The sequence below is a fragment of the Kogia breviceps genome, chromosome 7 (assembly GCF_026419965.1).
Source record: "Kogia breviceps isolate mKogBre1 chromosome 7, mKogBre1 haplotype 1, whole genome shotgun sequence".
NCBI lineage: Eukaryota > Metazoa > Chordata > Mammalia > Artiodactyla > Physeteridae > Kogia > Kogia breviceps.
The window spans coordinates 38,499,810-38,526,575 of NC_081316.1; the positions used below are offsets into that span (position 1 = coordinate 38,499,810).

Here is a 26,766-nt window from a genome sequence, read left to right on the forward strand (position 1 = left end):
GGACCAGTGGGAGAACTCGGGCCAGTGGGTTATAATTATCCAAAGTGCTAATTTTGTTTCAAATGTTATGTGTTTTTTATGAAGTAGGGACATTCACGAAAGAAATTTATATATTAGCCCATGTAGTATGCATTCGTCCCAGTCATGCACTTCATTCAAGAAACTGGAATTCAGGGCTTCCCTGGTGGCGCAGTGGTTGAGAGTCCGCCTGCCGTTGCAGGGGACACAGGTTCGTGCCCCGGTCCGGGAAGATACCACATGCCGCGGAGCGGCTGGACCTGTGAGCCATGGCCGCTGAGCCTGCGCGTCCGCAGCCTGTGCTCCGCAACGGGAGAGGCCACAACAGAGAGAGGCCCGCGTAGCACAAAAACAAAAACAAACTGGAATTCAGAATGATAAAGACACCATATATTGACCCCATCGAATCATAAGCGCACCGAGCTGCCCACGGCTCACCTGGTAGCTCCTGGCATTTGTTATTTCCACGGTTTCCCGCTTCTCACTCAGGTCATTCATTCATCTCTAATGAGTACTTCCATCTTAAAATGTCCAACACAGAACTCTTGATTTTCTCCCCAAGCCGACCCCTCCCCCACAGGCTTCCTCACCTTGATAAACAGGCCAACTCTCCACCCATCGCTCAGGGAATCCATCTTGAACCCTTCTTTCACTCACTCCCTGTGAAATTCCATTAGCAGGTCCTACATGCCCTACTTCCAAAATAGATTGTAAATCCAGTTGTTTCTCTGTCCCCACTGCTACCAGCCCACTCCAAGCACCACCCAGTCCTGCCCGGCCTGGTCGTTTGCAGTGCAAAGGCCTCCTGAACCATCTCCCCCTATTCTGTCCTTCACCAAGTGGCCTTTTCAAATGTAAGTCAGACCTGATCACCCACAGCTTAAAACCCTCCAGTGGCTCCTCAGCCTCCCCACAAAACACTCCTGGCCTCTCTCCAGCCTTCCCAAGGCCCTGCCTTCCCTTCACGCGGAGGCCTGCCTCTCCCCTGGCTCTTGGCCCCAGACCCCACTGGCCTCCTGCCTGTTCCTAGAACCGGCAAAACTTCCCACTTCGGGCCTTTCTGTTTGTCGTTTCCTCTGCCTGGAAAGCCCTTCCTCCAGGTGATTGTATGGCTGGCTCCTCCTCATCTTTCAGGTCACAGTTCAGAGGCCACCTTACCGTAGAGGACTTCCTACCACCTGTCCTTCTAATCATATCACTCTGTTTTGGTTTCTTCATAACTCTTATCGCTAGCCACATGCTGATGTGTATGTCTGCTTGCTTGTTGGTCCCTCGTTAGAACGTAAACCCCTTGAGGACAGGAGCCTTGGGCCTTGGTCTCTGCTATACCCCTCCCACTAGAGCCGTGCTTGAACCTTACGGGCACTCTGTAACTGTTCATCCACTCACTTATTCATTCATCTCTGGTACGTAAAACCAGAGATAAATAGGTGGAGTACAGAAGAATTTTAGGGCAATTAAACTATGATGGATAACATGTCTTTATACATTTGTTCAAACGCATAGAATGTACAACACCAAGAGTGACCCCTAACGTACACCATGGGCTTTGGGTCATAATGATGTGTCACTGTAGGTTCACTGATTGTTACAAATGTACTGCTCAAGTAGAAGATGTTGATAGCGGGGAGGCTGTGAATGAGTGGGGGCAGGGAACTTTCTGTACTTTCTGCTTAATTTTTCTGCGAACCTAAAACTGCTCTCAAAAGTAACATTTTTTAAAAGAAAAAAAATGCATTAATATAAATTGAAAGTATTAATCCCTTAGTTGTTTCCTTTTTTTTTGCGGTACGCGGGCCTCTCACTGTTGTGGCCTCTCCCGTCGCGGAGCACAGGCTCCGGATGCGCAGGCTCAGCGGCCATGGCTCACGGGCCCAGCCGCTCCGCGGCATGTGGGATCTTCCTGGACCGGGGCACGAACCCGTGTCCCCTGCATCGGCAGGCAGACTCTCAGCCACTGCACCACCAGGGAAGCCCTTTTTTTTTGTTTGTTTTTTGCCTATTTTGTGCTATAATTTTTTTTAATGGCATGAAGTTCAATAAAAGTTGACTGTCTAGAAAAAAAAAAAAAAAAAGATAAGAGACAGACTGTATTCCCAAAGGGGTTTGGTCCTTTTGAAAAATCAGCCGCTGCCTTTCTGGGCGTACCTTTTCCAGGGCACTCGTCTCCCTGCGCTATCATGGTGTGATGGGTGGCCGCCTCCTAACCTCGCATTTGTACTGTGTAGGATCTGTGTAGCAAGTGGATTGGGCTGAATTGGGCACAGCAGCCAACCCAGAGCATACACTCAGAAGGTATTTATGAAGTGATTGGAAAGCACAGGAAGAATTCCTTCTCAGGTTTGTGTCATCCAGTGGCTTCTCAGTGGACTCGTGCTCTAACTTCCTAATCTGCATGTGGTTTCTTCTGGACCTGCTGCTGGGTTCCAGAACAGACCTCCTTACACCCACCCCCATTACTGCTTTAGCTCTCAGCCTCCTCTCTTGCACACGGGTTGTTCCCAAACAGGTGTGGGGAGAACAGTGTCGAGAGACTCTGCTGTGACCAGGCTCCAGGAACGGCAGCAGGCCAGCTGCTCCAGGCCCCAGAGCTGCATTGTGCCCTTGCCCCTCTGCTGGTGCCCCTCAGAGATATTTGTTGCAGGCATCTTGAAATTTCCGGTCAGGTCCAAACACCAGCACCCAGGCCAGGCTGCAAGGAAATGTAGTACAGCAGCTCCTGCAGAAACAGTTTAGTGCTGGACGTGGGCTATGGGGAGAGTCAGCAGACTTGGACTCCAACACGGCTAACGTGGCTCCAGGCTAAACTGATACAGGCAGCCTCTGGGACCAGGTGTGCATCTAGATAGAGCCCTTGGCCAGTTTGGGCAACGTACTTCTAGAGGGATGATGCCAACTTGGAACCTACCAAGAGGAGGGGGCACTGACTGGCCATGGAGACAGGCCACCAGGTTATACAGAGGGATGATATATCACCCAAGTTAAGAAGTCTAAGAGGATAGGAGAACCATGTGCAAAACACTTAAAGGGATTAAACTCCACAGGCACCATGCTGTGCCCTTACTGCTCCATCGCCAGAGCCAGACCCCTGCTGGCTGCACCAGATTCCACCTCGGGGCTGCTTGTTCACAGCCTCGCCCTGGAGCCACATCCCAGGTCATGCTCCTCCTCTGGGACCTCTCCCAGAGTCTGTTTTTTCATGAATAGAGTGTGATCAAAACACCTCCTTCCCAGGGCTGCTCTGTTAAATGAGATGGGTCACGCCGAGCCCTTAGCACAATACATGGTCATAGTAGGCCCTCGAGAGTCTGAGTTGCCTTTTCTGTTCCTTCTCCCAGTGCAGCCAAGAAGCCCAGAAAGCTAGCAGTTCTGACAGAGAACACAGAATTCAGAAAGACAGTCTGTGGGGAGGAGTTCAGTTGTTTATAAAACAGGCCAACACGTTTCCACCTCGTAAGTTCTAAATCCATCATCCCTAGCTCCCTAGATCTAAGAATAGTCACCCAATGGAGCCAACGTGCCGCAGCACGCTCTCTCCGCAGGTGACCGCGGCCGCGCAGCCACAGCAGCCTCAGCGCCTCCTCCTCCTGCGGTGGGAGTGGGGAGGGCTGGCCTCCGCCTCTCCCAGCTTGGCTGTTTCTGAACCTGTCTCAGACTCAGCTTTCTTTCCCTTCCAGATCCTTCCTCACTGGGCTGTTGTAACCATCAAACCTCAGTGATACAAAGGGGGAGATAGCAGTGGGAAGGTGTGGGGGGGGGGACCTTTGGTGAGATGCTGCCCCACGTCTGGGCCTCAGTTTCCTCTTATGTAAAGGGATAGAGAACTACTGAGAAAACTGAACAACCTTTTAAGCTACAAGAAGTTCTAGATCAGTCCCAGCCTTGCAGCCTCAGAACGAGACCTCTGAGGGCAAACCCATCAATTCAACCCATTTTTTTTTTAATCCTCTGAACCCGGGCCGCTCCTCTGTCAGGTCCGAGGGAGCCAGCCTGAGGACCTGGGTGTGTGGGCCCCTCTTCTGCTCTTCTGCCTACACCTTCCTTCTCTCTCTCTCCCTCATACACATCCATACCCACCACACCGCCGCACAAATTCGCCAGGCTCAGAAGAACATTTGCTCTGTCTCATCCCAGAATCTGCCAACTGTTAGGAATGCCCTTGCCAGCTGGGGGCTCAGGATCTCTGGCGCAGGCCACCTGCCACTCTCCAGGGTGGCCTTCCAGTCCTTACGGCGTTCTTCCTGATGGTGAGCAGAAATCAGCCTGCCCGTGGCATCTCCTCCCCACATCTGTGGACTCTCTTGTAGCCTCTGGGAGAGAACAAGACAGCTCTGTGCTCTTGGTAGCCATTCATTCATTTGTGTGTTCATTCATTCAAACCAGGTATTAGTACTAATGAACTGATAGTACAGTTTCAGGTGCTGAGAAATAGCAGCAAACAAAGAGTCCTGCTTTCAAAGAGCTTGTGTTCTGGTCAGGAGAGAGATAGTAAATAACCACTTAAAAATATAAAGAAAAATAAAGCAAGTGAGGAGACAGAGATGGGATGGGGCGTAGATTGCTACTTCATATAGAGTTGTCAGGGAAGGCCTCTCAGACAAGTGACATTTGAACAAATACGTGACAACATGAGGGAGTGAACCTGTGGATATCAGGGCAAGAGCATTCCGACTGCAGGAGCAGCAAATGCAAAGGCCCTAAGGCCAGTACTGTTTGAAGAACAGGAAGGAAGTCAGTGTAGCTATGGTGATGTCAGCAAGGTGGAACTTGATGGGACATGAGGTCCAGGAGGAAGCTGGCTGTTGTTTATCTGAGTCAGAGGAGAAGCCATTGGAGGATTCTGAGCAGAGCAGTGCCATGTTAACTTAGTGCCAGGTTTTAACAGGATCCCTCAGGTTTTGTGTAGAGAATACAACAGAAGCAGCAGAGGGGGCAGGTAGGAAGCCCTTGCAGGAGTGCCAGTGTGAGGTGATGGGCTGGTGAGAAGTGGCCAGATTCTGGCTGTGTTTAAAACATTACCTTCCTAAACCCCTCATCTTTTCTTACCCAATGGATGGCCACAACCTCCTCTCTGGCCTCCTTGCCTTTAGCCCTCATCCTCCATCTCTTCCTCTCACCTCATTCTCAGTGCTATCATGGATCCTTGTCTGGAAAGGACCCCAGGCCAGCCATCTTCTACTTAGCCTTCCCTGAGGCAACTTGGGCTGCAATACCAAAATATCTCCAGAGTAACACTGGGGGCTAACAGCCCCACTTCCTGATTCTGGAATGGCTTCTTCCTGCTACTTCAGATCCTGCCTTGAGGACATTATTGGCCCTGGAGAGTGATGGATGGTCTACTAATTGAAAGGGTCCTGCACTGACAGTGCCTCTTCCCTCAGACTGGCCCAAAGGGACTGTTGTCCTCACAGCCATTCTCTAGGCTGTTCTGTTGTAGGAGCTGCCCCTCTTCTGGGCAGTGTAACCAGGGACGGAGACTCACAGCTCTCTGTTCTTGAGGCTGGTGGCCAGGAGGCAGCTCTGGCCACCAATCAGGGAATAAAGACAAGCAGCCAGGCACAGGACTGGAGTTGGTCTTAGCATTACGTGTGTGTAGACTCCTCCCCTGCTGCTCTCCAGACAGAGCAGGGGGCTCAGAAAGACTGTGGGCAGGGGAACAGCCCAGATGTATTCACTTCCACTCAGTAGCTCTATCCTGAGTTGCCTGTACCATGTGCCTGAGGGCTGATTGGTGAGCGTGTCCTGCTCACAGCACCTGGCTCCCACCCCGAGCTCACAGTTACAAATAGAAACACCTCAAGATCCAGGAGGAGTGTGGTGTGTGTGCTAAGGGAGCTCTGAGTATCTTAAGAGCTCAGAGTAAGTGAAATTAATAGCCTTCCAACAGCCCAGGAGGACCCAGCCCTACACCTGCCCACAGTTCACTCCTGCAGCAAACAGGATGCCATCAGGATCAATGAAGGCAGCTCAGAGTGGGCAAATGTCAGTGGGTACCCTCTATTTAAGACTGGTAAACTCTTATTCATCCTTCAAAACCCAGCTAAGAATTAACCCCTGGAACTTTCAGTGACACCTGCCTCCTCTCCGCAATAGAGTGTATCATCCTCTCCTCTATGCTACCTCTGTCCCTTAGAAATACTGTTATTTTTTTGATCATCATCCTGTGTTATTGCTTTTTTAAATATATGAACACACAACAAAGAAAATCTCAGTTGCCTTTCCCCCATTTCTCCCTCTCTTCCTCAGAGACTGTTCTCCATTTGGGATGTATTCTTCAGGATCTATACATACAGAAATATATAGGGGCTTTGCATAAATTGAATCATACTCTCTATATTGTTCTGCAGCCTATTTTCTCTTAAAAATGTCTGCGATATCTTGCCATGTCAGGCCACAGAGTGCTACCTCATTATTTTCAATAGCTGTATATTATTCAACAGTAGGGTCAAACTGTAGTTTCTTTACACACTCCTCTGTTAATGGGTATTTAGGGGTTTCCCCCCAGTCTTTCACAATTACAAACAATGCTACAGTAAACACCATTGTGCCGGCCTCCTTGCGTACACATGCCATTGGGCCCTGTAATCGTCATTTCCCATGGCTGTCTACCCTAGTGGCCTGGGAGCCCCAGGGCAGAAACTAGATTTTCCTCTTCGGGGTGTTTTGTCCATACAGGACCCAAGCCAGAAGAGGCGTCCACATGATGAGATAAATGGACTCATCTGAGCCAAATGACGACTGTGTGAAAGGCCTGGGTGAACTCAGGGAGCAGCAGCAATAAGCCCATGGGGGTGGAACAGAGGAAAGAGGGGTGATGCAGCCAAGAGGGACAGGCTGCCCTGAGAGCCAGATAAGAGGCCCATTGTAGGTAGTGGGGAGACAGGAAATTGTTCCTGGGAAGACCTAGTTCATGCTGTGTTTCAGCCTGGTTTCCCCCACCAGGCCAGCTACCTCAGGAGAAACTAGCTGTTGTAATTGTCCAAGCAAGAGAAGATCAGGACCTGAACCTCTTCTTTCTGTCCTGAGGTTGCCACCTAGACCCAAAACACTTCAGGAGGCCTGAATTCCTTGCTCACAGCAGGACCTAGGGACCACCAATTACTGCCCAAAGGGTGGGATACTCATGAGCTTGGGCAGCTAGACACTCAGAAGTTTCTTCCAAATTTGCCCAGCTCCAAGGCCAGCTCTGTCCACACTGGCATTGACCACCTGCCCGAATCCAGCGACTACCTCTGTGTGAGACGCTCAGACCTCACCCCTCCTGTCTCTCTCTCTCTCTGCTTGGTGTTGCAGAAGAGCAGCCCTGCCTGATGCCCTAGGTCCTTGTGAGGCCTTGTGAGGCCTAGGTCCTTGACAGGCAAGAGACAAGGTGAACCATTGGCTGCCTAACTTTTCGCACCATCCCACCCTCCTCTCCCCACCCCAGCAGATGCGGACGGGGGTGGGGTGCGGCAGGGTCTGCTGCAGCTGCCTCTGCCTCAGCCCCAGCGCTCACAGGGGCTCGGAGGGGTTTCTGCTCCTCCGCAGAGTGCTTCTCCTCTCACCAGCTACAGCTCTGGCCTTCCATCACTGACCTTGTTCCTGTACAGGTGCGCCATGACTCTCTACCTTTCCTTCATTATCTGAGGAACAGAGGTTTTGCTAGAGAGGACAGTATATATTAACGGAAGAGGTTCTGGAGTCCTACTGCCTGAGTTTGAGTTCAGCTCTGCTTCTCACCAGCTATGTGACCTTGCACAGTTCATACCACCTCCCTGGTGTGTTAGGCTGCACCTCACAGTCTTGTTGTGAGGATTCAGTGAATTAATATGTATAAAGTGCTTATCACAGGGCCTGGCATACACTAAGTATTCGGTGACTTTATTACCATTTTGGAACTTGTGAAGGAGCCTGAGACTCAGGAGTCCTGGATCCTAGTCCTGACTAGGATGGCCATGTGACCATGGACAAGTTCTTTTACCTCTCTGAGCCTAGTTTCCTCATCTGTAAAATGGAGTTAAGAACACCTCAGAGAGTTGCTGTGAGAATTAAGGTAACTTTTATGTGAAACTGAGAAGCACCATCCCTAGGTTGTAGCCCTCATTTTCATGGTCAGAAATGGCAGCTAGAGCTCCAGCCATCACATCCACATTTCTAGTGACAGGATGGAGGAAGGGGCAAAGGGCACATGCCATCTGTCTTTGAAGGAAGGATCCCATAAGCTACTACAGAACATTTCAGCTCGAATCTCATTGGCCACGCCCAGCTGCAACAGAGGTTGGGAAATGTAGTCTCCATTCTGTGGTTCAGGGACAACCAGGAATTTCTGCCACACGTGCTCAGGTGTTTGCCCCTCCTAGGCAAGACCCTCCAGCAGAAACGCTGCCCCCTTCCTAGAGTTGGGCTGCAGTCCCAGCACCATAAGGCCCTGTGAGGACCCAGGTTGCCAAGAAGCTCAAGCAGGTGCCACAAGACCTGAACAGATTTGGGTACTGTGTCCAGCCTGTGCTGGGGACCCTGCCAGCCCCGAGGTTCCGCTGCCTGCAGGGCTCTTAGGCTGACGCAAGTGTGGTGGGCTGTGTTTAAGCAAGGGAGCTTTGTCACTTGTCACAGCCTGCATCCACTCCACTGAGCCCCGTGAGCAAGGGCCCGAACTCTGAAGAAGCTAGGGAATCCCTCTGTAACTATGAGCTCTCCACCCAAGGCTCAGCCATGTGCCCCGGGGCCAGTAAAACAGATCTAGATCAATCAGGTGGGATCTCAGTGTCCTCAAGAACCTGGCTAGTGCCAGGCACACTGCAGAGAGTCCTCTATAATGCCAGGAATCATCATGAACTCACCTGTTTTGAAAACTGGGTGTCCTGTATTCCAGTTAGCTTAGGAAGAGGCTTATCATGGGCTGTCCTTCCTCTCACCTCAACATGAGAACAGCCTGCATAGTAGCATCTTGCTGAGTGCAGACGGCCTTTCCATCTTCACTGTGCCCCTGAATAGGTGGCCCTAAGTGAGGGTAGGGGACAGGGGGTGTGCTTGAAAGATATTCTAAAATCTGGAGGAGCTCAGAACTGAAAAATGTCCTGTGTGAGTCCTTCTGTTACTAGGATGGCCCATCTTTCATTCTCTGAGTTCAGCAGCCTGGTTTCTTTCTATAGGAGGTTTGTTTAAAGTGTTGGGGAACCCCTGACTTGTCATTCTACCCTAGGTCTTCCCATCTGCTGGGAAGGTTTGCCACCAGCATGGCCTTCCTTGCCTTTTCCTCCTTTCCCCGTGGTCTGCTTCATACGTGGGTGTGAGCTGTCACCATGTGTCAGGCACTGTGCCAGGGCATTAAATGTATATCAGCACATGCAGGCCTCCTCCTAGCAACCCTGAGAGGTAGTTGGGGACAGATGTACCATTGTCACACAGCTGTTTGGTGATGTGGGACCCAGGACAGTGTAGCACATTCCACAGTATGTATTATATATATACCAGGGGCTGACGGAGTACAACCTATGGGCCTGCTGTGTACGGCTTTGCGAGCTAAGAATGATTTTTAAAGACTTGTAATAAAGAATAAGAATATGCAACAGAAACCAAATGAGACCATCGAACCTAAAGTATTTACTGTTTGCCTTTATAGAATAACTCTGGCAAGCCCTGGTATAGAATATGCAGAGTTTAACACAGATTCTGGAGCCACACTGTCAGGGTTCTAGAGCCTCAGTTTCACTAACTATAATAAAAAGAGAATAATCTATAAAACACGGCTGCCTCACAAGGTTGTTAGAATTAAATGAGATAAAGAATATAAAGCACCTAACCTCGAGTCAGCTTCTTTGGAAGTATTGGGGGAAACTGTATCTGAGCCTTTGCCAGGCTTCTCAACCCAGTGGGCTACCCCGGCCCCAAACATGGCTTCCTTAGAGCGTTTCCTTTGGCAGGAGGAGAGGGACCTGCCAGCTGCCCGTTGTGCCACGTCCTGCTGGTAGGTCAGCGCTGCCTTCCTCCCACCCCCATTCCTGCTGACCGTCAGCTGGTGCCACTCACCAGGGCCGGGCGCAAAGCCCATGCCAGGTGCCGAGCTAGGCCTGCAGGTACTGAGCCTGTTCCATTCTCCACCTTGTGCCTCAGATCCACCTGGCTGAAACTCCTGCTTAACTGCAGGACTTGTGGCCTGGGGTTCATCCTCTCTGTGTGCATTTCCTCATTCATGGGCCAAACAGGCAGACATCTGTGTTTCCCCAAGCCCAAGCTTTTGGCTAATGATTGCCTTCCTACCAGGGAAAAGGAAAGAGAAGGGTAATCCCGGGCCAGCCAGCCTCCCTCTGTGAAAGAGTGGTCTGCAAAACAGATTTTCAGTGGTTAATGAGTGAAATATAAAGATTTTTTAAGAAACTCAGATCATTGAAAAAACTCAAAAGAATATTTTCTGTTCTGGATAGGGATAGGCTTTCAATTCTTACAAACTATGGAAGAAATGATAAGATAAAAAAACAAGAAATTGTACTACCTAGAACCATAAAATTTGTTTGACATCAAAAGACCTAAAACAAAATTTTAAATCAAACAGAAAAAAATAGTTATGCCAGATATGGCATAGAATTAATATTCTTAAAATAAAAATCTTTAAAACAATAAGGCTCTTGAGAACAACAACAGCAAATTTTCATTTAGTACAGTAGTGCCCCCTTATCCGCAGTGCTGCTTTCAGTGGTTTCAGTTACCCCACTGTCAACCACGGTCAGACAATATTAAGTGGAAAATTCCAGCAATAAACAACTCTTTTAAATTGTGTGCCATTCCAAGTAGTGTAATGAAATCTTGCTCAGTTGTGCTCCATCCAGCCCAGGATGTAAATCAGCCCTTTGTCCAGCCCATCCACATTGTACATGCTACATGCTCATGAGTATAGGAAAAAACAGTATACATCGAATTTGGTACTCTCCATGGTTTCAGGCATCCACTGGGAGTCTTGGAAAATGGCCCCTGCACAAAAGGGTGGACTACTATACTATGTATTTTATATATACTTGCTCACTTAATCCTTGTAAATGAATAAATATTTATAACGTTTATGATAAAGGTACTATTATTATCCCCATTTAACAGATGAGGGGACTGAGGCTCAGAGAAGCTAAGTAACTTGCCCAAGGTCACGACTAATAAATGGAGAAGATGGGATTGAACCCAGGCCATCTGGCTCTTGGGTCTGAGCACTTAAATTCTTCTATATGAAACAGGAAAAATGTATTAAGCAGACAATACACAAAAGAGGAAATTCAAATATGTGAGGAAAATAAGAATTACTTTTCAATTTCTGTGGGAATCAGAAAAGTACAAATAAAAATAATGAGATACCGTTTTTGTCTTCCAATTAGAAAAGGTTTTTAAATACTATAATAACTAATGAATACTGGTAATGCTGGAGTGATACAGAGAGTCCCACAGATTGTTGTAGTTATATTCAAGTGGCCTTTCTGAAAAGTATTCTGGCAGTACTCCAAGCAATACTCAGGAATCTCAAAAATGTCCATGCCATTTGACCAGGAATTCCCATTCTAAGAATCTAATTTGAGAAAATAGAGATGTAGACAAAGATTCATGCACAAAGATGTTCATAGAAATGTTACACAAAATAATGAAAAATTAGAAACAACCTATCTAACTGATAATAGGATACAGGTTAAGGAAATTGTTTAATCTCCATAATGGGCAATTAGGCAGTCATTTTACATAAATCTGGACAACAAAAGAGACCATAAACAAAGTGAAGAGACACCACAGACTCCTGGGAGAAGACACTTGCAATGCTTATAACAATTATATAAACAAAAGAATATACAAAGAACACTTATAAATGAGTAAGAAAAAGGCAAACAAAGAGCAAAACAGGCAAAGAATGTAAACACGCAATTCATAGAAAAAACAATTTAGGGCTAGTAACATAAAGACATGCTCCATCTCACTAGTAGTCAAGAAAATGCAAATTAATCACATGTACTTAATCAGAATAGAAAGAGTCTAAAGGCAAATATAGAGGGAAACGAATTCATATCCATTGCTGATGGGACCATAAATGATGGGACTACAGCCATGGTGGAGAGCTGTTTGGCCACACCTGGTAAATGTAAACATGTGATTCCACCACAGTCACACTTCTAGGGATCAATGTGCACAAACACCAATTTGTACAAGGATACGTGTTCCGGGATATTCACTGCAGTGTTGTTTATAGTAGCAACAGTAGTAATAGTATTGTTGTAAAGTATTATGGTATATTATATATTGTAATATAAAATGTGTAATAAAGTAGCAACAATTATTATCATTAAAGAACTGTCCATCAGAAGGGAAATGGATGAGTAAAATATGATTTATGCATAATGGGATATGTACTATGCACAGTTAAATGAACGAAATCTGTAACTATCAGCTCAGAGATTTAAAAAACAATGGTATAAAGAGCAAGTCATAACAGAAGATACATATTTGAATGGCACTACTTATGTAAATCTTTAAAACAAACTAAAATTTTAATATAATATTTAAGGACACATACATGTAGGAAAGTATAAAACAAGCATGCAAGTAACGTACACCAACTTCAAATAGTGGTTACTTCCAGGAAGGATAGAATGGATGAAGGGCCAAGGTTGGGAGGTGGGTCTTTTTTTTTTTTTTTTTTTTTTCCTGGTACGCGGGCCTCTCACTGTTGTGGCCTCTCCCGTCGCGGAGCACAGGCTCCGGACGCGCAGGTTCAGCGGCCGTGGCTCACGGGACTAGCCGCTCTGCGGCATGTGGGATCTTCCCGGACCAGGGCACGAACCCATGTCCCCTGCATCGGCAGGCGGACTCTCAACCACTGCGCCACCAGGGAAGCCCGGGAGGTGGATCTTAAACTGTATCTTTATAATTGATTTATTTTTTTAAAGGTTGAAGCAAATATGGCAAAATGGTAACTAATATTCTGAATGTGATTGAAGAATATGTCTTTTTGTTAAATTATTTTTTGTACTTTTCTGCATATTGAGCTTTTTCAAAATTTCAAACAAATTATTTTTAATTTACTTTTTGAACAATTCCCAGTTATATGGAGAAATGCTTGTGTTATTAAGGCATAAAAACAACACAATATATACACAAATATTTACAAGTTTCACAAATTGAAGGTTTGAAAGAGATACCTAAAATATTCATAGCAGTGGGCAAGATTCTAGAAGTCTGCTTTTCTTTACACCTATCCATATTTTTCTTTTTTCCCCCCTTTTTACCATGAAGATTTATTACTTTTATATCCAGAAAAAAAATTTTTTTTAAACAACTACAGAAAAGTGTGAGCGAGTTTAGTTAGACTCCAGGAAAGGGTCCAAAACCTAGGAAGAGGTTCTGTGATGGGGTGGGAGCATCACAGGCTGTCAGAGAGACCTGTGCTCGAATGCTGGCTTGGAGATTGGCCCTAGGACTCTGAGTTCTTCAATCTTTGATCTAGTCAGCAAACCCCTGTTGAGCCGCAGCTGGGGACCAGGCGCTGTGCTAGAGACAGGGCAGTGAACAGAACATATGTGTTCCTTCTCTCACTGTAGAGCAGACAGTCTAGTGAGGAGGGGATAGTAAACACATCACCACCCAGACCATCTTTCCGCTGCCTATGAGGGAAAGTACAAGAGCAATAATGACAAGAATCCAAGTTGATCGGGTGCCGAGGAATCTGGCCTCTGAGCATGATTTAAACAGATTCTGGAGGATGGGGGTTGTGGAGCCCAGCAAAGCCAAGACTTGGAGAGAAAGGCCGGCCCAACAGGGCATATTTCAGGGACTGAAGGAAGGCAGGGGTTCTGGCATGCAGTGGGGTGGGGAGAGTTGGTCAGGGGGACCCCAGAAGGCTGGTCTGGAGCCAGATCACTCAGGGCCTCACAGGCAAGGAAAGGCCTTTAAGGGTGGAGGGAAGTCAGTGAAGGGTTGAAGCAGGGGAGTGACCTGGTGAGATCTGCATCCTCAGAGATTGTTTTGATGCTCTTTGAAGATCAGAGTTGCTGGTGAGCATCCCAGTTAGTTAGTTGGCTACTGGTGTGGCCCAGATGAGAGAAAATGGGTTTGGGATCAGGGTGATGGCAGTGGAGATGGAGAGGTGTGGAAGGATTTGAGAGACTTTCGGAGGCAGAATTGGCAGGTCTAGGATTGTGTGTGTGTGGCTGGGGGCAGAGATGCAGGTGTGGGGGTGGGAGGTGGCACTGAGGGAGGGGCCACGGAGGAGAGCCAGGTTTGGGACCTGAACCGCTGTGGGCTGGTGGGAGTGAAGAAATGAGCAGACTTAGGAGGGCAGGGGAGGAAGCAGAGATGGCGAGCGGGCCATCTCGCTGATGGTGTGACTGAGCTTTGGTTTCTTCCTGCATAAACTGGGGGTTTGCGGTGATACCTGCGCCCCCAGGGTGAGTATTTCAGCCCTGTTCCCCAGAACCACGTCTACAGCAGTCTCGTCTCTCCCTCGCAGGCGGGACGTGTTACTCTTGGGGCTGGAACGAGCACGGCATGTGCGGGGACGGCACCGAAGCCAACGTCTGGGCCCCAAAGCCTGTGCCTGCTCTGCGGTCATTGTTGGGACTCCGCGTGGGCTGCGGAGCCGGCCACTCCCTGGCCCACTGCCAGCGGCCAGCCCTCCCTGCCCTGGGCCAGTGCCCCAGGGTCACTGATCCTTTCCCAGATGTCACCAAGGAAGCCGGATCTCAAGAAGCCATGGACCAAGAGAGAAACTGGAAAGACAGACATGCAGAAGCTTCTCCCCAAAGCCAATCTGACAGGTTCAGAAATGGGGGGCTTGTGGCAGAGACCCTTTAATAAAGCAACTTTACCCATCCAAAGTGTCCCCAGAGAAATGCTTTGTCAGGTTGCGGTGTTGGCCTGCGAAGGATTCAGGAGGCACTCTGGGTGGGCTGACCAGACGGGAACGATGGGAGCCCAGTGTCTGGGCTCAAGGAATGGACATCCTTTCTGCCCAGCATGTGAGAATGAGGGTTCAGTCCTCACCCAAGGACATGGGAAGCAGAGGAAGGCTCCAGCCTGTCCCTAGCTCGTGAGGACAGAAAGCCCAGCTCTGTCCCCAGTGGTTGTTTTGCCCCAGCAGGCTTTGATTCAGCAACACAAATGTTCCTAGAGGCCATGCTTAGGGCAGCCACAAGCCTCTCCTGGGGTTTCATTCTCAGCACCCAGAGCATGTAGTTTGCTGGTTCCGAGATATCGAGGTACCCTGATCAGGTGGCTGGTTACTTGGACAGGAAGGAGTTCTTGTCTTGGTGACTAGGACCAAGGGAGAAGGCTCTGGACAGGGGGTGGGGGGTGGAGGAAGTATAGATGAGTAAATGGAGGAAGAGATAAAACTTCTGGAAAGACCGGGCAGAGGAGACCCCTCGGACAAACAAAGGAATCTAGAACCAATGAAACTCCCAAGATCAATGTCTTCATCTGAGCCAGGAAGGACTCTGGAGCTAGTCTGTGTGACTGTAATTGCCAAGCTGTAGTTTCGGGTGAGGGACAGACACAGCATGGGAATGGGGTTCTGCAGGGAAAGACCCTGACATCTGCCCCCAGGCCCTGGCCTCTGCAGGAGGAGGGCCCTCACGTGAAATGGGGAGCAGGCCAGACCCCAAGCCTCAGGCTTCCCCGGGTGGCAGCTATGGCTCTGGGGGACATAGCAGCTTTTTCTCTGCTGTGACTGGAGGCAGGCCTTTGGCCAGAGGGCGTCAGAAAGTGGCTTTCCCCAAAGGACTGAGTGGCAGTGTCTCCAGCTAGCCAGCCAGGGTTGTGGCGTGTCCCACACCACCTCCCTCTGACTCAGGAGAGCGTTTGGATCTGGGAGCACTAGGCTCCAAGGGCTTGAGGATGTTAGGAAACCCCAGGACACCACAGCTGGAGGACCTGTAATGACCTTCTAGCCTAGCAGCCTTCAAACTGCATTCTAGAACCCTAGCAGTCTCCTGAGACTGACAGCATTCTCCTGAGAACTCAGTGGCCACCTTGTGGGCTGTGGGTAAAGGAAGGCCAAGTAGACAGAGGTCTGGGTCCCCACCCTCCACCTTATTCAGAGCAGCCTCATTTCAATCTACACTGTATATCAGGCTTCACGTAAGATTTCACTTGACAAAGGGGTCCTTGAGAAAGTTTTAAAACCACTGATCTTATCCAATGTTTTCATTGTTCCTGTGGGAAAACAGAGGCCTAAAAAGGGGAAGGGACCATCTCAAGGCCATACACCTCACTCCTGGCCCAGGGTCCTGATTGGGAGGTGACCCATCCAGGACCTCGAGCCAGACAAGGGGGGCAGACAAGGGGTGGCCCTGGGACCAGTGGGGGTTCGACTCAGCAGACTAGGGATTAGGGCCATCCTGAGCTCCCCAGGCCTGCACCTAGAAACCACCCACGGCCATTGGCTGACCTTGAACACCAGTACGTGGAGTCCTGCTCCCAGTATTGTACCCTAGAAACATCGCTGCCTTGGCCAGCAAAGCCCTTTGTCCCCCCCACCTCCCAGAAACAGCAGAGGCCAGTACAGCCTCTAAAGCACTTCCAGAATGGAAGGACATCTCTGTGCACTCTGAGCTGGTCTTGCGAAGGTGACCAAGCCTTCAGAGATGGAGTAATTGGATGGCCCAGAGATGACCCAGAGTGGAGCAAGTCCACCATTACTGGCACCACCCACTGTCCTACAGACCGGGTGGTCTGCACTGGAAGGCCACCCCACGTGGGTAAGTCCTCAGGCCCATACCTCCCAGACAGGGTTTCCACTCCCAAGGAGCACACACTCTCACTGCACGGCCATGCAGAGCTCCCCCTACCTCTTTCACCACTTGCTGGAAGAAACCCAAATCCCAAGTCCTCTGCTGCTGAACTCTAATGCCCCCCCGCAAGGCTTCCCTGTAGGCACAAGAAAGTGTCTCGGGGCTCCTTCCCAGCCTGAAACAGGGTGAGGTGGTGCCTCAGCCCTAAATCTCGGAGCCTTGCTTGGAACCTGAGCCAGACCCTTCTTAGAAGCCTGCGGAACCCAGCTAATCCATGCATGCAAGAGTGAACGGCTCTTGGCACTGGATGACACCACAGACTGTCCAGTCCCCTCCAGTTCCTCCATTTCTCCCTCCCTAACAGTGGCGGACGGGCTTCTCTGCATCAGTTCACTGGCCAGATTGATGAGTAACTGAAAGCGCCAGCGGGGAGAGGGTCTGTTGACAGTGTCTCCCAGGCTTTTTTCTGGACCCTTTGAACCCTACTCGTTATTCTCAGACTTGTAGATGTCCAAGCCCCTCATTTCTACTGGATACTGAGCTCTTCAAGAGCAAGGGACCAGGTCTTGGTCAATTCTGGAATCCCTTCATTAAGGACAGGTCCTGGGACAGAGAAAGTACCCAATAAGCGTATTAGGGTCACCATGGGTGAGGAAGCTAAACGAGTGGGTTCTGTGATCCCCTCACCCCCACCCATCCCCTGCTTTCATCTCTTACAGATGTTTGATAACTATGCTGTGGATAGTACAACCATTTGACAGTGATTAGCTAATGAGAAAATGCCCACTCATTTCTAAGACTGACTTTTTTTCCCTATAGACTAAGTTGATTGGCCTTCATACCCCTCACCCCACCCCTGCCGCACCCCATGAGAACAAGGGAAGGAAAAAGGAGAGGGGAGTGAGACCCCCATCCTGTGCTCATAGGTCTTGGGCCCGCAGCCCCTGCAGTGATTGTCGAAGGGCGGCCAGGTACCAGGTGTGAGCAGGATGTTTATATCCTAACCTACCACACACAGTCTCCCCTTGCAGGCACCCCGGCTTCCCTTGACACCCTACCACCTTCGGTCCCAGTGGGCCATCAGGCCAAAATTAGATGAGGCTGTGCTTGAGAACGGTGAATCCAGGCCTGGGGCTCAGAGTAAAGCCCTCCATCACCATCCACCACTTCTGAGTGAAGTGACTTAGTGAGAAATCGAAATTGGGAGGTAGGGAATGAGTCAGGAAATGGGATGGGATTCCAGGTCCTAAGGGGCACACGTATAACTGCAGCAGCGTTCGAATTTCCCAGCGACCAGAGCACGGAGACGTGGGAGTTGAGAGAGGAGAGCCAGGGGACCTTGCTAGCCAATTTAAGGAGCTCTGACTTCATTCTTAGGGCAACAGGTGTTTATGCAGAAAATTGAGGTGGTCAGATGTGTGCGTGGAAGGCTCAGAGCAGTGTGTCAGTGGGCCTTCGGTCATACCCATGGCCTGAGGGCCCTGGGATTCAGGACCGGTGTTCCAATCAATTCCATCTCCAGCCCCAGCAAGGCCTCAATTAGCTTGAGACAGCTTCACCTGAGCTCTGGAGTCAGACCACCTGGGTTAAAATCTTGGCTTCATCATTCATTGGCTGTGTGGCCTTGATCCAGTTACTTTACTTCTCTGCGCCTGTTCTCTTGCCTCTAAAATGAGCATGTTGAATTACTGTGGGTCATCATCAGAGCACTTGTCTCAGAGGCCCTGCACATGGCAGACGCTCAGTGTATGTTAATCCCTGTTCCCCGTTAGCTACTGTGTCCCTGAAAACCCGTATTCCAAACGGCCACGTGTCAAGTGCCACTTGAGTACACCAGAGGCACTTCTTCCAGGGTGGACCTCAAATAGAGGGAACTCTGCCCTCCCTGCAGCCACGGAGGCTACTTGGCTTCTACATCCTGATGCTTATGAATGGCTGTTATATACATGGTGTGGATCTGGCAGCTCTTCGGCTGCAGAACCCCTGGGCAGAGGCCTTGCCATGCTCACCGCTCCACTGATCCCCGCCCCACGTTGGCGAGGTAAATGCTTAGAGGAGTGAGAAACTATTGGGTGAGAATTCGACACCCACCTTCAGCCTCCCACCCACCCATATGATCGTTGTCTTGGCCATACTGGGAGGCATCAGGGAACAGAAATCCAGGGGAAACTGAGCCCCACTTATTTGTGGCCCTGGTCAAATCACTCCCCTCTGGGCCTCAGTTCCTTATCTGTAAAATTCTCAGAGGTGGAGTGCCATGACCATTAGGGACTTTCCACCGGAGATTCTCGAATGGATAGGAAAGGATTGGAGCTCCAATCCCCCACTCTACCCCGAACCAAAGCCAAGTGAACAACCCAAGCAAATCAGCATCCCTAGGAGAGGGCTCCACCCCTTCCAAGATGCCTCAGGCTGAGGGAGGGGTATGTGAGGAGGTGACCACCAGACTGGGCCCAGCAAGGGTTCAGCTGGATAGGGCACCCGGACCAGTCAGACCCCTGCCTCTGGCTCCATCAGATTCAAGAATGGCCCTAGGAGGGAGGTGACCATGGTCTGCATGAGGGGCAGCGGTGGGGGCCGGAGCCGGGAGCTCTAACAAAACCAGTTTCAAGGAGGCATGAATATGGCATGGATCCACGGAGAAGTTTCCGTATTGGTGAACCCCCTAGAGGATGGGCTCGTCTTAGGGCCTTTTTTTGACCGATTCCTTCTGAGAGCTGCCTCCCTCTCCCCACCCAACAGGATCTGCAGGTTGGGGGGCAGGGGGCGGTTCTGGCTTTCCCCCAGTGAGAGGACAGCCAGCACCTTGGATGGGTCCCTGAGATCAGAGGAGCCGGAGCTCAGGCTCACCCCAGCCCAGCCACAGAGGGCCTGACCAGGGGCCCAGAACTGAATCGCGACACTGCCAAAGACAATAAAAACCCAAATCCATGCTTCATCTCCAATGTCAGCTGTTTATTATTGAGGGCCAGGGCCAGGGAGGGGAGGGTGTTGAACTAAAGCAGCATTGCTCTCTTTCCAGGAAATGTTGCGAGCTGCAGTGAGAGCTTGAGATGTTGCATTTTTTTTTTTCAACTCAAGCATGTGTTTTTCAAAAATATCATCCTTCCCCACCCCTTACCCCACCACTAATTTTAGAATCAGACCAAAGCCAAGCTACTGTCCTCTGTTTCTGTTGGGGAAATACTATATTTATTCGAGATGCAGCAGTGTGTCTCTGCAAACCTCCGATTGCTTCAGGAAAACAAATCTGCTTTAGACTATACAGAAACCATGATACAAAATTTATTTCATGCTAGAATCGCTTTGCATAACATTGGGCATGCAGTTTTTTTTTTACTCTGAAGTACTAAATTGCATACAATGCCGGGTTGTGCCTTAATAAAGGTGGAGGAGGACCAGCCCTCCCGCGGTCCTCATCTTTTTGGTGCTCTGAAGGAACACTTGGAAAATCCATAAGGTGTTGATTATCTACTATGAACAATTTGTTATGAAAGTTGGTTGCACTGAATCTACACACCGCTAAGATGATCGAATCAACCTAGACTAGCCGCTGTCAGGGGTCTTGGGGAGACGTCCGCTGGGTCGCAAGCATGCCAAACAGAGGGAAGAAGGCAGCAGTGTGTTTCCACAATTCTGTCTGGAGCCAAGTTCTCAGTTTCCGCGTGAGACATGAACTATGAAGGTGAGGTCAATATGACCGATGACTGACCGACTGCCCTTTTGGGAACCTTTACTCTCCATCTCGATCTCGTGTACAAAAAGGGAAGCAATCCGTTCCCCATCCCCACCCCTCCCCGCCCCCCCGCTCCATTCCCCCCAAAAACGTACAGGATTCTACCAAATGCCATTTACAGTTTGGCTCCAACAACATGTATAAAAGGAAAGCGCTTTGAAAGAAAATAGAGGACTCCTGCTTGTTTCTCTTCATTGTTGTCGTGGTTTAGGGTAATCATACAGTTGCAGGGGATTGGTGGGTTTGGATTGCTGGGTTTTTCTGTTGAACTTCATGCAAGTCATGCTAAGGAACCCTTCCATCCCACCCCTTCCCCGAATAAAATAAAATTTTTAAAAAATGAAAAGAAGGAAAACAAATCCTCTACAGTCAGTTACCATTTGGCCGTAGAAAAGCTACGTCCGTCCTAGTACAAGGCCTGGGCCACTCGGACTCGTCCGGCAAACCTGCATGGCGTGAATTTACTCTGTCCGAGGGTGAGGAGGGGCTGCAGGTCCACCCAGATGCTTAATAGCCACCAGTGTCCTGGGCCAAGCCGCCTGGTCAAGTCACTCTCACAGCCTCTGTCGGCATATACTTAGCAATGACAGGGCTTTCTTTGCAAAGATCTGTATGTAAAGAATACAATTAACACTTGAGCTTCTCTTCTTGGCTTTCCCATCCCGCTTGGTACTTAGTTTTTACGGAAGGAGGAGGACAGACAGAACAGCCGCATGCAGAGGCAGGCAGATTCTTCTCCAGCTGGCTTGGTTCTCCCATGCAGTGAGCCAGCCTAGCACGCCTCTTTCTCTACCTCCTGGGGGAACAGGTTAAGCTCCTAACTCTTCTCTATCCTGCACATGGCTTACAGCCTGGAATCATCCTGAGAAAAGCAAGTCCTCGGCGGCTGTCATGACTCCATGAGAGCGGGGCCGGGTGGATGCCGGTGGGGGCACTTCACCCTTGGTGCCTCTGTGGGACTGTGGAGTGGGTACCACCTGTGGACAGTGGTTGCCACCGGACTCCCTGGCCACTACAGGCTGCTTCTGTCCCACACAGCCTGGGCTTCTGGAAGCCCAGTAAAGAGACTCTCCTGTCTGCTCTTTTAGGCCACACAGATTGATCCAACATTCAAGATGAAGGAGACAGGCAGCCCACGAGACCTTACCAGGCAGAGCACAGCCACTGGGAATGGTCTACCTGCTATCCCCTGCAACCCCCTGGGCTGCCCAGTTCCTGGCTTTCTAGAGCCTGCACTTGGGAAAAAGCCAGTTGTGAAGGGGATCATCAGACCTATCCGTGGAAGGCCAAGGATGGGGCCCGCCCCCGGGGCCAGCAGCCCCCCTGCCATGCAGCACCATGCGGGGGGTAGTATGCCACGCTGGGGTCCAAGGGACCTCCAGGCCGGGCAAGGAAGCAGGTACCAGACTGGGTCAGGTGAACACACTAAGCACCAGTGACCAGAAGGACGTCCCCTGTCTCCCTGTGGGCTGCCTCTCCTCTTCTGGGTTTGCCCTTTATTTTGAGTTCTATGCTTTCTCCTTGCATATTGTTGAACCATTTCAAATACTGGAACAGTTGTGAACGGCCACTGGCTACACCAACTGTTGCTCTAAAAAACCAACTATCTGGCCCAAACTGCTCACCCCGGTCAGCATGCACCCCGTGTGAGCCTGTGAGCTGCTTCCCAACATGCATGAGCCACCCAGTCAGTCTGCCGTGCCGAGGATGGCTTCCTCTGCCTTCCAGGCCCTGGCCGATGCCTGGAGCCTGGAGCTAAGGTGCACTGAGCCCCCACCCCAAGCCTCTCCGCAGCCCATGCTCAAGCTCTAGTGGAAGCCTTTTCCCCAGGGGGTCAGCCTAAGATAAGGGTCCGATCCAAGGAGACTTTGAGCAGACCGCCACGGGACTCAGCCTTCACCAACCACAAGGGGGCGCTGACCACACCCAGGGCCATGGCTGACGGGCGCCGGGGACAGAAGGGGTTGCATAGAGTCCTCCGTAACCACCTTCTCTTGGCAAGTTCTCTATCTGCCACTAGCAGTATTCTGACTGGCACATACCTTACCTCTGCAAGGACACTGGTCTCACCTCCAAGCCCTGAAGCTAGCTTTCTCTTCATGCCTCCCCTCCCGCTGGTCTGTGGGTTCTCTTTAAAGGATGCCACTTTCAGAACATGGATCTTGGTTGGCTAAGCCCACAGGGTCCTGGTCAGACCAGGCCCACCCCGTCGCCCTCCTCAACCAAGGGACAGGGGAGATCACTTTGCCTTTGGGGTCTGACCTGCCATCTGCCAGAGCAGCCTGGGGGAGTCGAGGCTCTTCCCACATCCCCGGGTATCCCTCTGCCTTGGGGGCTGTAGTCGTCCAGCCTGTCCCCAAGTCCCTTCCTACCCCTCAGCTCAATTCCAACCCACAGCTGCCTGGACCTCCGGTTCTCTCCACCAGCCTGCCATGCCACTTGCAACATTGGGACTCAGAGCTCCGGGGGCCGACCCTGGGGCTCCTTGCCCCCCTCAGTGTGCCTGCCTGCCCCTCAGCGCCCCTTGCCCGCCGCCCCGCCCACCCATCTGCAGGGGTGCCAGGCAGCCTCCTCTACATACCCTTTCTCACTCCTCCACCAGGTGGGCACGCGTACTCCCCGGTTGATAAGAGGAAGCAGGGTCCGTATCTCTCGCGGGTGCCCGAGCGCGTAAAGGGCAGGCCCTCATCGGGAGTGAGGGCCTGGTCTATGTGGGGGCAGTCTTCGTTCGCCAGCGCGGCCTTCGCCACCTCCCCATTCAGTTTGGAATCTTCAAACATATAAGCAGAAGCTATTGAGACACTGAAAACTGTTTAGTTGGGGGGGAGGGGGGGCGGGACAGGCCAGAAGTAGGGCATCGGCAAAGGGCAGCCCGTAACTGAGGATGGAAAAGCAAGCAGGCCATGGAGGGAGGCATAAGGCTGGGGGTCCCCGGCTCATTCAGGCAGCCCTTGGGCTGCCCACAGTGCTGGGGAGGAGGGTTCCTGGGTTTGCTCAAAGTTTGCAAAAAGATGAGTTGGTGATGGGTCCAGCAAGCGCAGTGCTGGGGGCCGGGCCCCAGGTCCAAGGAGGGGCCGATGAGACAGGATGGTGTGGATGCGGTCATGGGTAGAGGGCCAGACACAGAGCTCAGGGAGAAGACAGACAGACACGCAGAAACACTCCTATTCAGAGAGGCAGCCTTTTCTGACCCCTCCGCTGCCAACCAGAGCCCTGCTGCCTCCCATCCACATCCAAGCTGGCTGCTCAGGCATCCCTGGCCCCATCCAGACCCCATCGATCGGCTCTACTCCAGGCCCCATTTGGATCCCCTCTGGTCACTCGCTTCACGCTGTCCCCCTCCACACCCTATCTGATCACTCAGTCCCCCCATATGGACCCAATCTGGTTACTCTGTATGCTCCATCCCCCATACGGACTAGGCCCGGTCACACAGTCTCCTGGTCCCCCATGCAGACCCCATATGACCACTCAATCTGCTCCATCCCCACACAGACTTAAGCTGGTCACTCAGTCCACTCTGACTGCCACACAGACCAAGCCAGTGTCTTCCACCCCGCCCTGCCCCAGGCAGTCCTCGTCAGCTTGCACAGGCGCAACAGGAATGTAGGCATGAGGCAGTGACAGCGGCCAGGACTTGGGAGGGGCTCCCATTCCTCTGTCTCCTTTCGGCAGCATCCCCCACAAAGCAGAGCAAATGGATGTGTAAAGACAACAGTGGCTGATGGACTTGGGTGGGAAAGACGCGTCTTGGCCTCTGTGGTAGCCTGAGAAGGAACCTGGGAGGAAGTCTGGGGCACATTTGGTGAGGGCGAAGCATGGCCAGAGCAGGGAGCTCTCCCTCTCCCAAGTCCAGGAGCAGCACCGTGATAGCCTCTGGAGCTGGCAGAGGGAGCTCCGTCGGCCTCTGTCCCCGCCCATCACTCTCGGGGACTGAGCCTGCCCCACGCTCTCTGCCCTCAAAGCAGACTCTTCCTGGCCAAGGTGGCGCCGACTCGGTCCCCAGGGTGGGCACTGTGGTTTCCTCAAATGCTTCCTCTAGGGTGACAGCCTCAAGGGAAGACAGACCCCACGGGGGCGTGACCACATGGGGAGGCCCCCTGAAAGACTAAAGAGGGGCAAAAAGCTGGAGACAGTCTCCACCCGATTTGACCCTCTTCCATGACCCTGTTCACATCATATAACTACACGCAGAAGTGATCCTTCTCCGTGTGCACACACTCAGCGTGCCCGCGGGCGGGATCACAGCCCGTGTACATATCATGTCACTACAAAGAGGCAGGCAGTCAAAAGAGAAATGGACCAATCAGGTTTATTCGTAAAGCAAATCCAAAAAAAAAAAAAAAAAAAATCCCATCATAATTTTGGAACTTAAAAAAAAAGTCTGTCGTACAAGATGGCAAAGCATTTCACGTACAGTGCGTTTCTTGACAAATCCCAGGGGCTTCACTCCCCAATTTACTCTGAACCAGAAAGGCCAGTTACCAAGGTAACTCTGATACCACGTGACTGGGGCTGGGGCCTCTCTGGGGTCTGGGGGCTGCCTAGCACTTGGGGTGTGTCTGAGGACACACACGTGAGCTCACAGACAAGCCCGGTTCTGCCTCCCAGTCTGGCTGGTCCCGTGTTCCCTCCCAAGGGTCTCCGGGGAGAGGGCAGGGAAGTTTAAGGGAGGAGGTTGTAGATGAGGGGGCAGAAGTTGGGGCCCACAGTACCCTGCACACAGTTTCCTCAAAGGGAAAACAGCGAGTCCTACCAGGCAGTGTCTCCGTCTGGGAGGGGAGCCAGGACTTGCTGTCTCTCTGCTGGCCGTCGTCTGTCAGTGGAGGTATCTACAGCCTGCAGGGCTTGCCCAGGGGTGGGTCAGAGGTAGGTGGTGGAGCCTGAGACCCCTCATCTGACTCTGCCCCACAGCACTGTGCCCCTGGAGCAGCCGGCTCCCACAGCATTTAGAGGACCCAAAGCTGAGGCTGGTTTCCTGCAGGGGTCCGGCCAGGGGGCAGCCATCAGGGACCCCTGGGTGGATGTGAATTGGACACACTTCCCTCCCTGAGGAGCCTGCTTCTTCTCCCAACCATGGCCTTGGAGAAGGGGCTGAGCCTGGGGGCTGGTGGCAGGGGGAGTGTTTATGTCCCTCTCTGTGAAGGAGCCAGTTTCCCTGGGCTGCTGGCTAATCTGCAGTTTGGTGTGCTCTCAGAAACTGGGAACATTCTCCCTTCCCAACTCCAGAGGGGCGCTGGAAGAGAGACCACCCAACGGGGGCCAGCTCTCCAAACCTGGGAAAGCCATGGAAAAGGCCAGAGGTGCCAGCCCACCCAAGACTCCCCACCCTCCTGCCCCCACCCCCTCCTTTAGATGAGATGGCCACCAGGCCCCTCAGCTCCCAAGAGGCTGGGAGTCCTGCCTCCCCCGGCCCAGGGCCCCTCGGCCCCACTAGACCCGAGGGCCTGTGATGATGAAATGGCAGCATGGGCAGCGTCTCACGAAGATGGTTTCCAGGCTTTGAAATGGGCTGAGAGAGATGAGCGTCCGCGAGAGGGTCATTTTTTTTTAAACTTTGGAGCAAGGAGAACCCGATGTCCGGCCCTGAGCCAGCACGCTGGCTTCTGTGCCCTGGTCTCCAGGCACCGCCGAGGTACTTACTGTTCACACCAGCAGCGGGCGCGCGGGGGGCGCACGCAGGGCTGGGGCGGGGCGGGAGGGGTGGCTGGGAATTTCCTCGGGTTTAGCCCCGAGGGGACTGCCCAGCCCGGGGCTCAGGGAAAAAGTCCCAGGCTAACTGGGGACAGTCTGTGAGAGACACGAGCAGAGTACAATCACGAGAACCGGCACAAGTCATGCAACAAAACGAGGAGAGAGAGAGAGAGAAACATGATTAGTGGAGAGAGAGAAAGAGAGAGCACGTGAACAACACAGAAAAGAACAGAACACCCAGGCCTGGCCCTCAGAGCCCCTCATTTCTCCGCTCCTTCCCCCTTCGCCCGCCGGGGGGGGGCCACACCGACCCAGCTCAGGGCTCCTGCTGCCCCACCCTGGCCCTGCCTCTGAGCAGGAACCCGGTCAGCCCGCTTGGAGGGGCCCTGCCCACACCCCTCCTGGTCACTGTTGTCCCAATCCCCGCCACCTCCCCTGACCTGGGGGCTACACCACTCCTGGCTCAGGAGGGGAGTGGGGGAGGGCTGGGGCCAGGGTGCTTTGCACTCGGCAGCTCAGGGCAGAACCCAGAGGCTGCAGTGGTAGCTCCCAGGGGGCCCAGGCAGGGGCTTTTCGGGACCTCAC

The 26,766-nt window shown here is 51.6% G+C and overlaps 2 protein-coding genes across 7 annotated transcripts in view; one reads left to right on the forward strand and one right to left on the reverse strand.

Annotated features, from left to right (window-relative positions):
* Window positions 1-26,766, forward strand: part of SERGEF (secretion regulating guanine nucleotide exchange factor) — a 247,568-nt gene that overhangs the window by 210,939 nt on the left and 9,863 nt on the right. Inside the window, exon 12 of one of the 6 annotated variants that reach the window (XR_010841354.1) lies at window positions 14,471-14,552. The exons of 4 other annotated variants lie outside the window; for them this stretch is intronic. Coding sequence is in view for 1 of the 2 variants with exons in the window: in XM_059068841.2 (XP_058924824.1) it covers window positions 14,471-14,814 (344 nt within the window). In the remaining variant the exon portion in view is untranslated. Of the gene's footprint in view, window positions 1-14,470; window positions 14,838-26,766 lie in introns of those variants that run through there. One more of the 6 variants, XM_059068841.2, reaches the window with a different exon arrangement.
* KCNC1 (potassium voltage-gated channel subfamily C member 1) overlaps window positions 19,686-26,766 on the reverse strand; it is a 44,005-nt gene continuing 36,924 nt past the window's right edge. The window contains exons 3-4 of the mRNA XM_059068857.2: window positions 23,069-23,257; window positions 19,686-21,095 (exon numbers count right to left, since the gene is read on the reverse strand). Coding sequence (XP_058924840.1) covers window positions 21,031-21,095; window positions 23,069-23,257 — 254 coding nt within the window. The 3' untranslated portion in view covers window positions 19,686-21,030. The remainder of the gene's footprint in view (window positions 21,096-23,068; window positions 23,258-26,766) is intronic.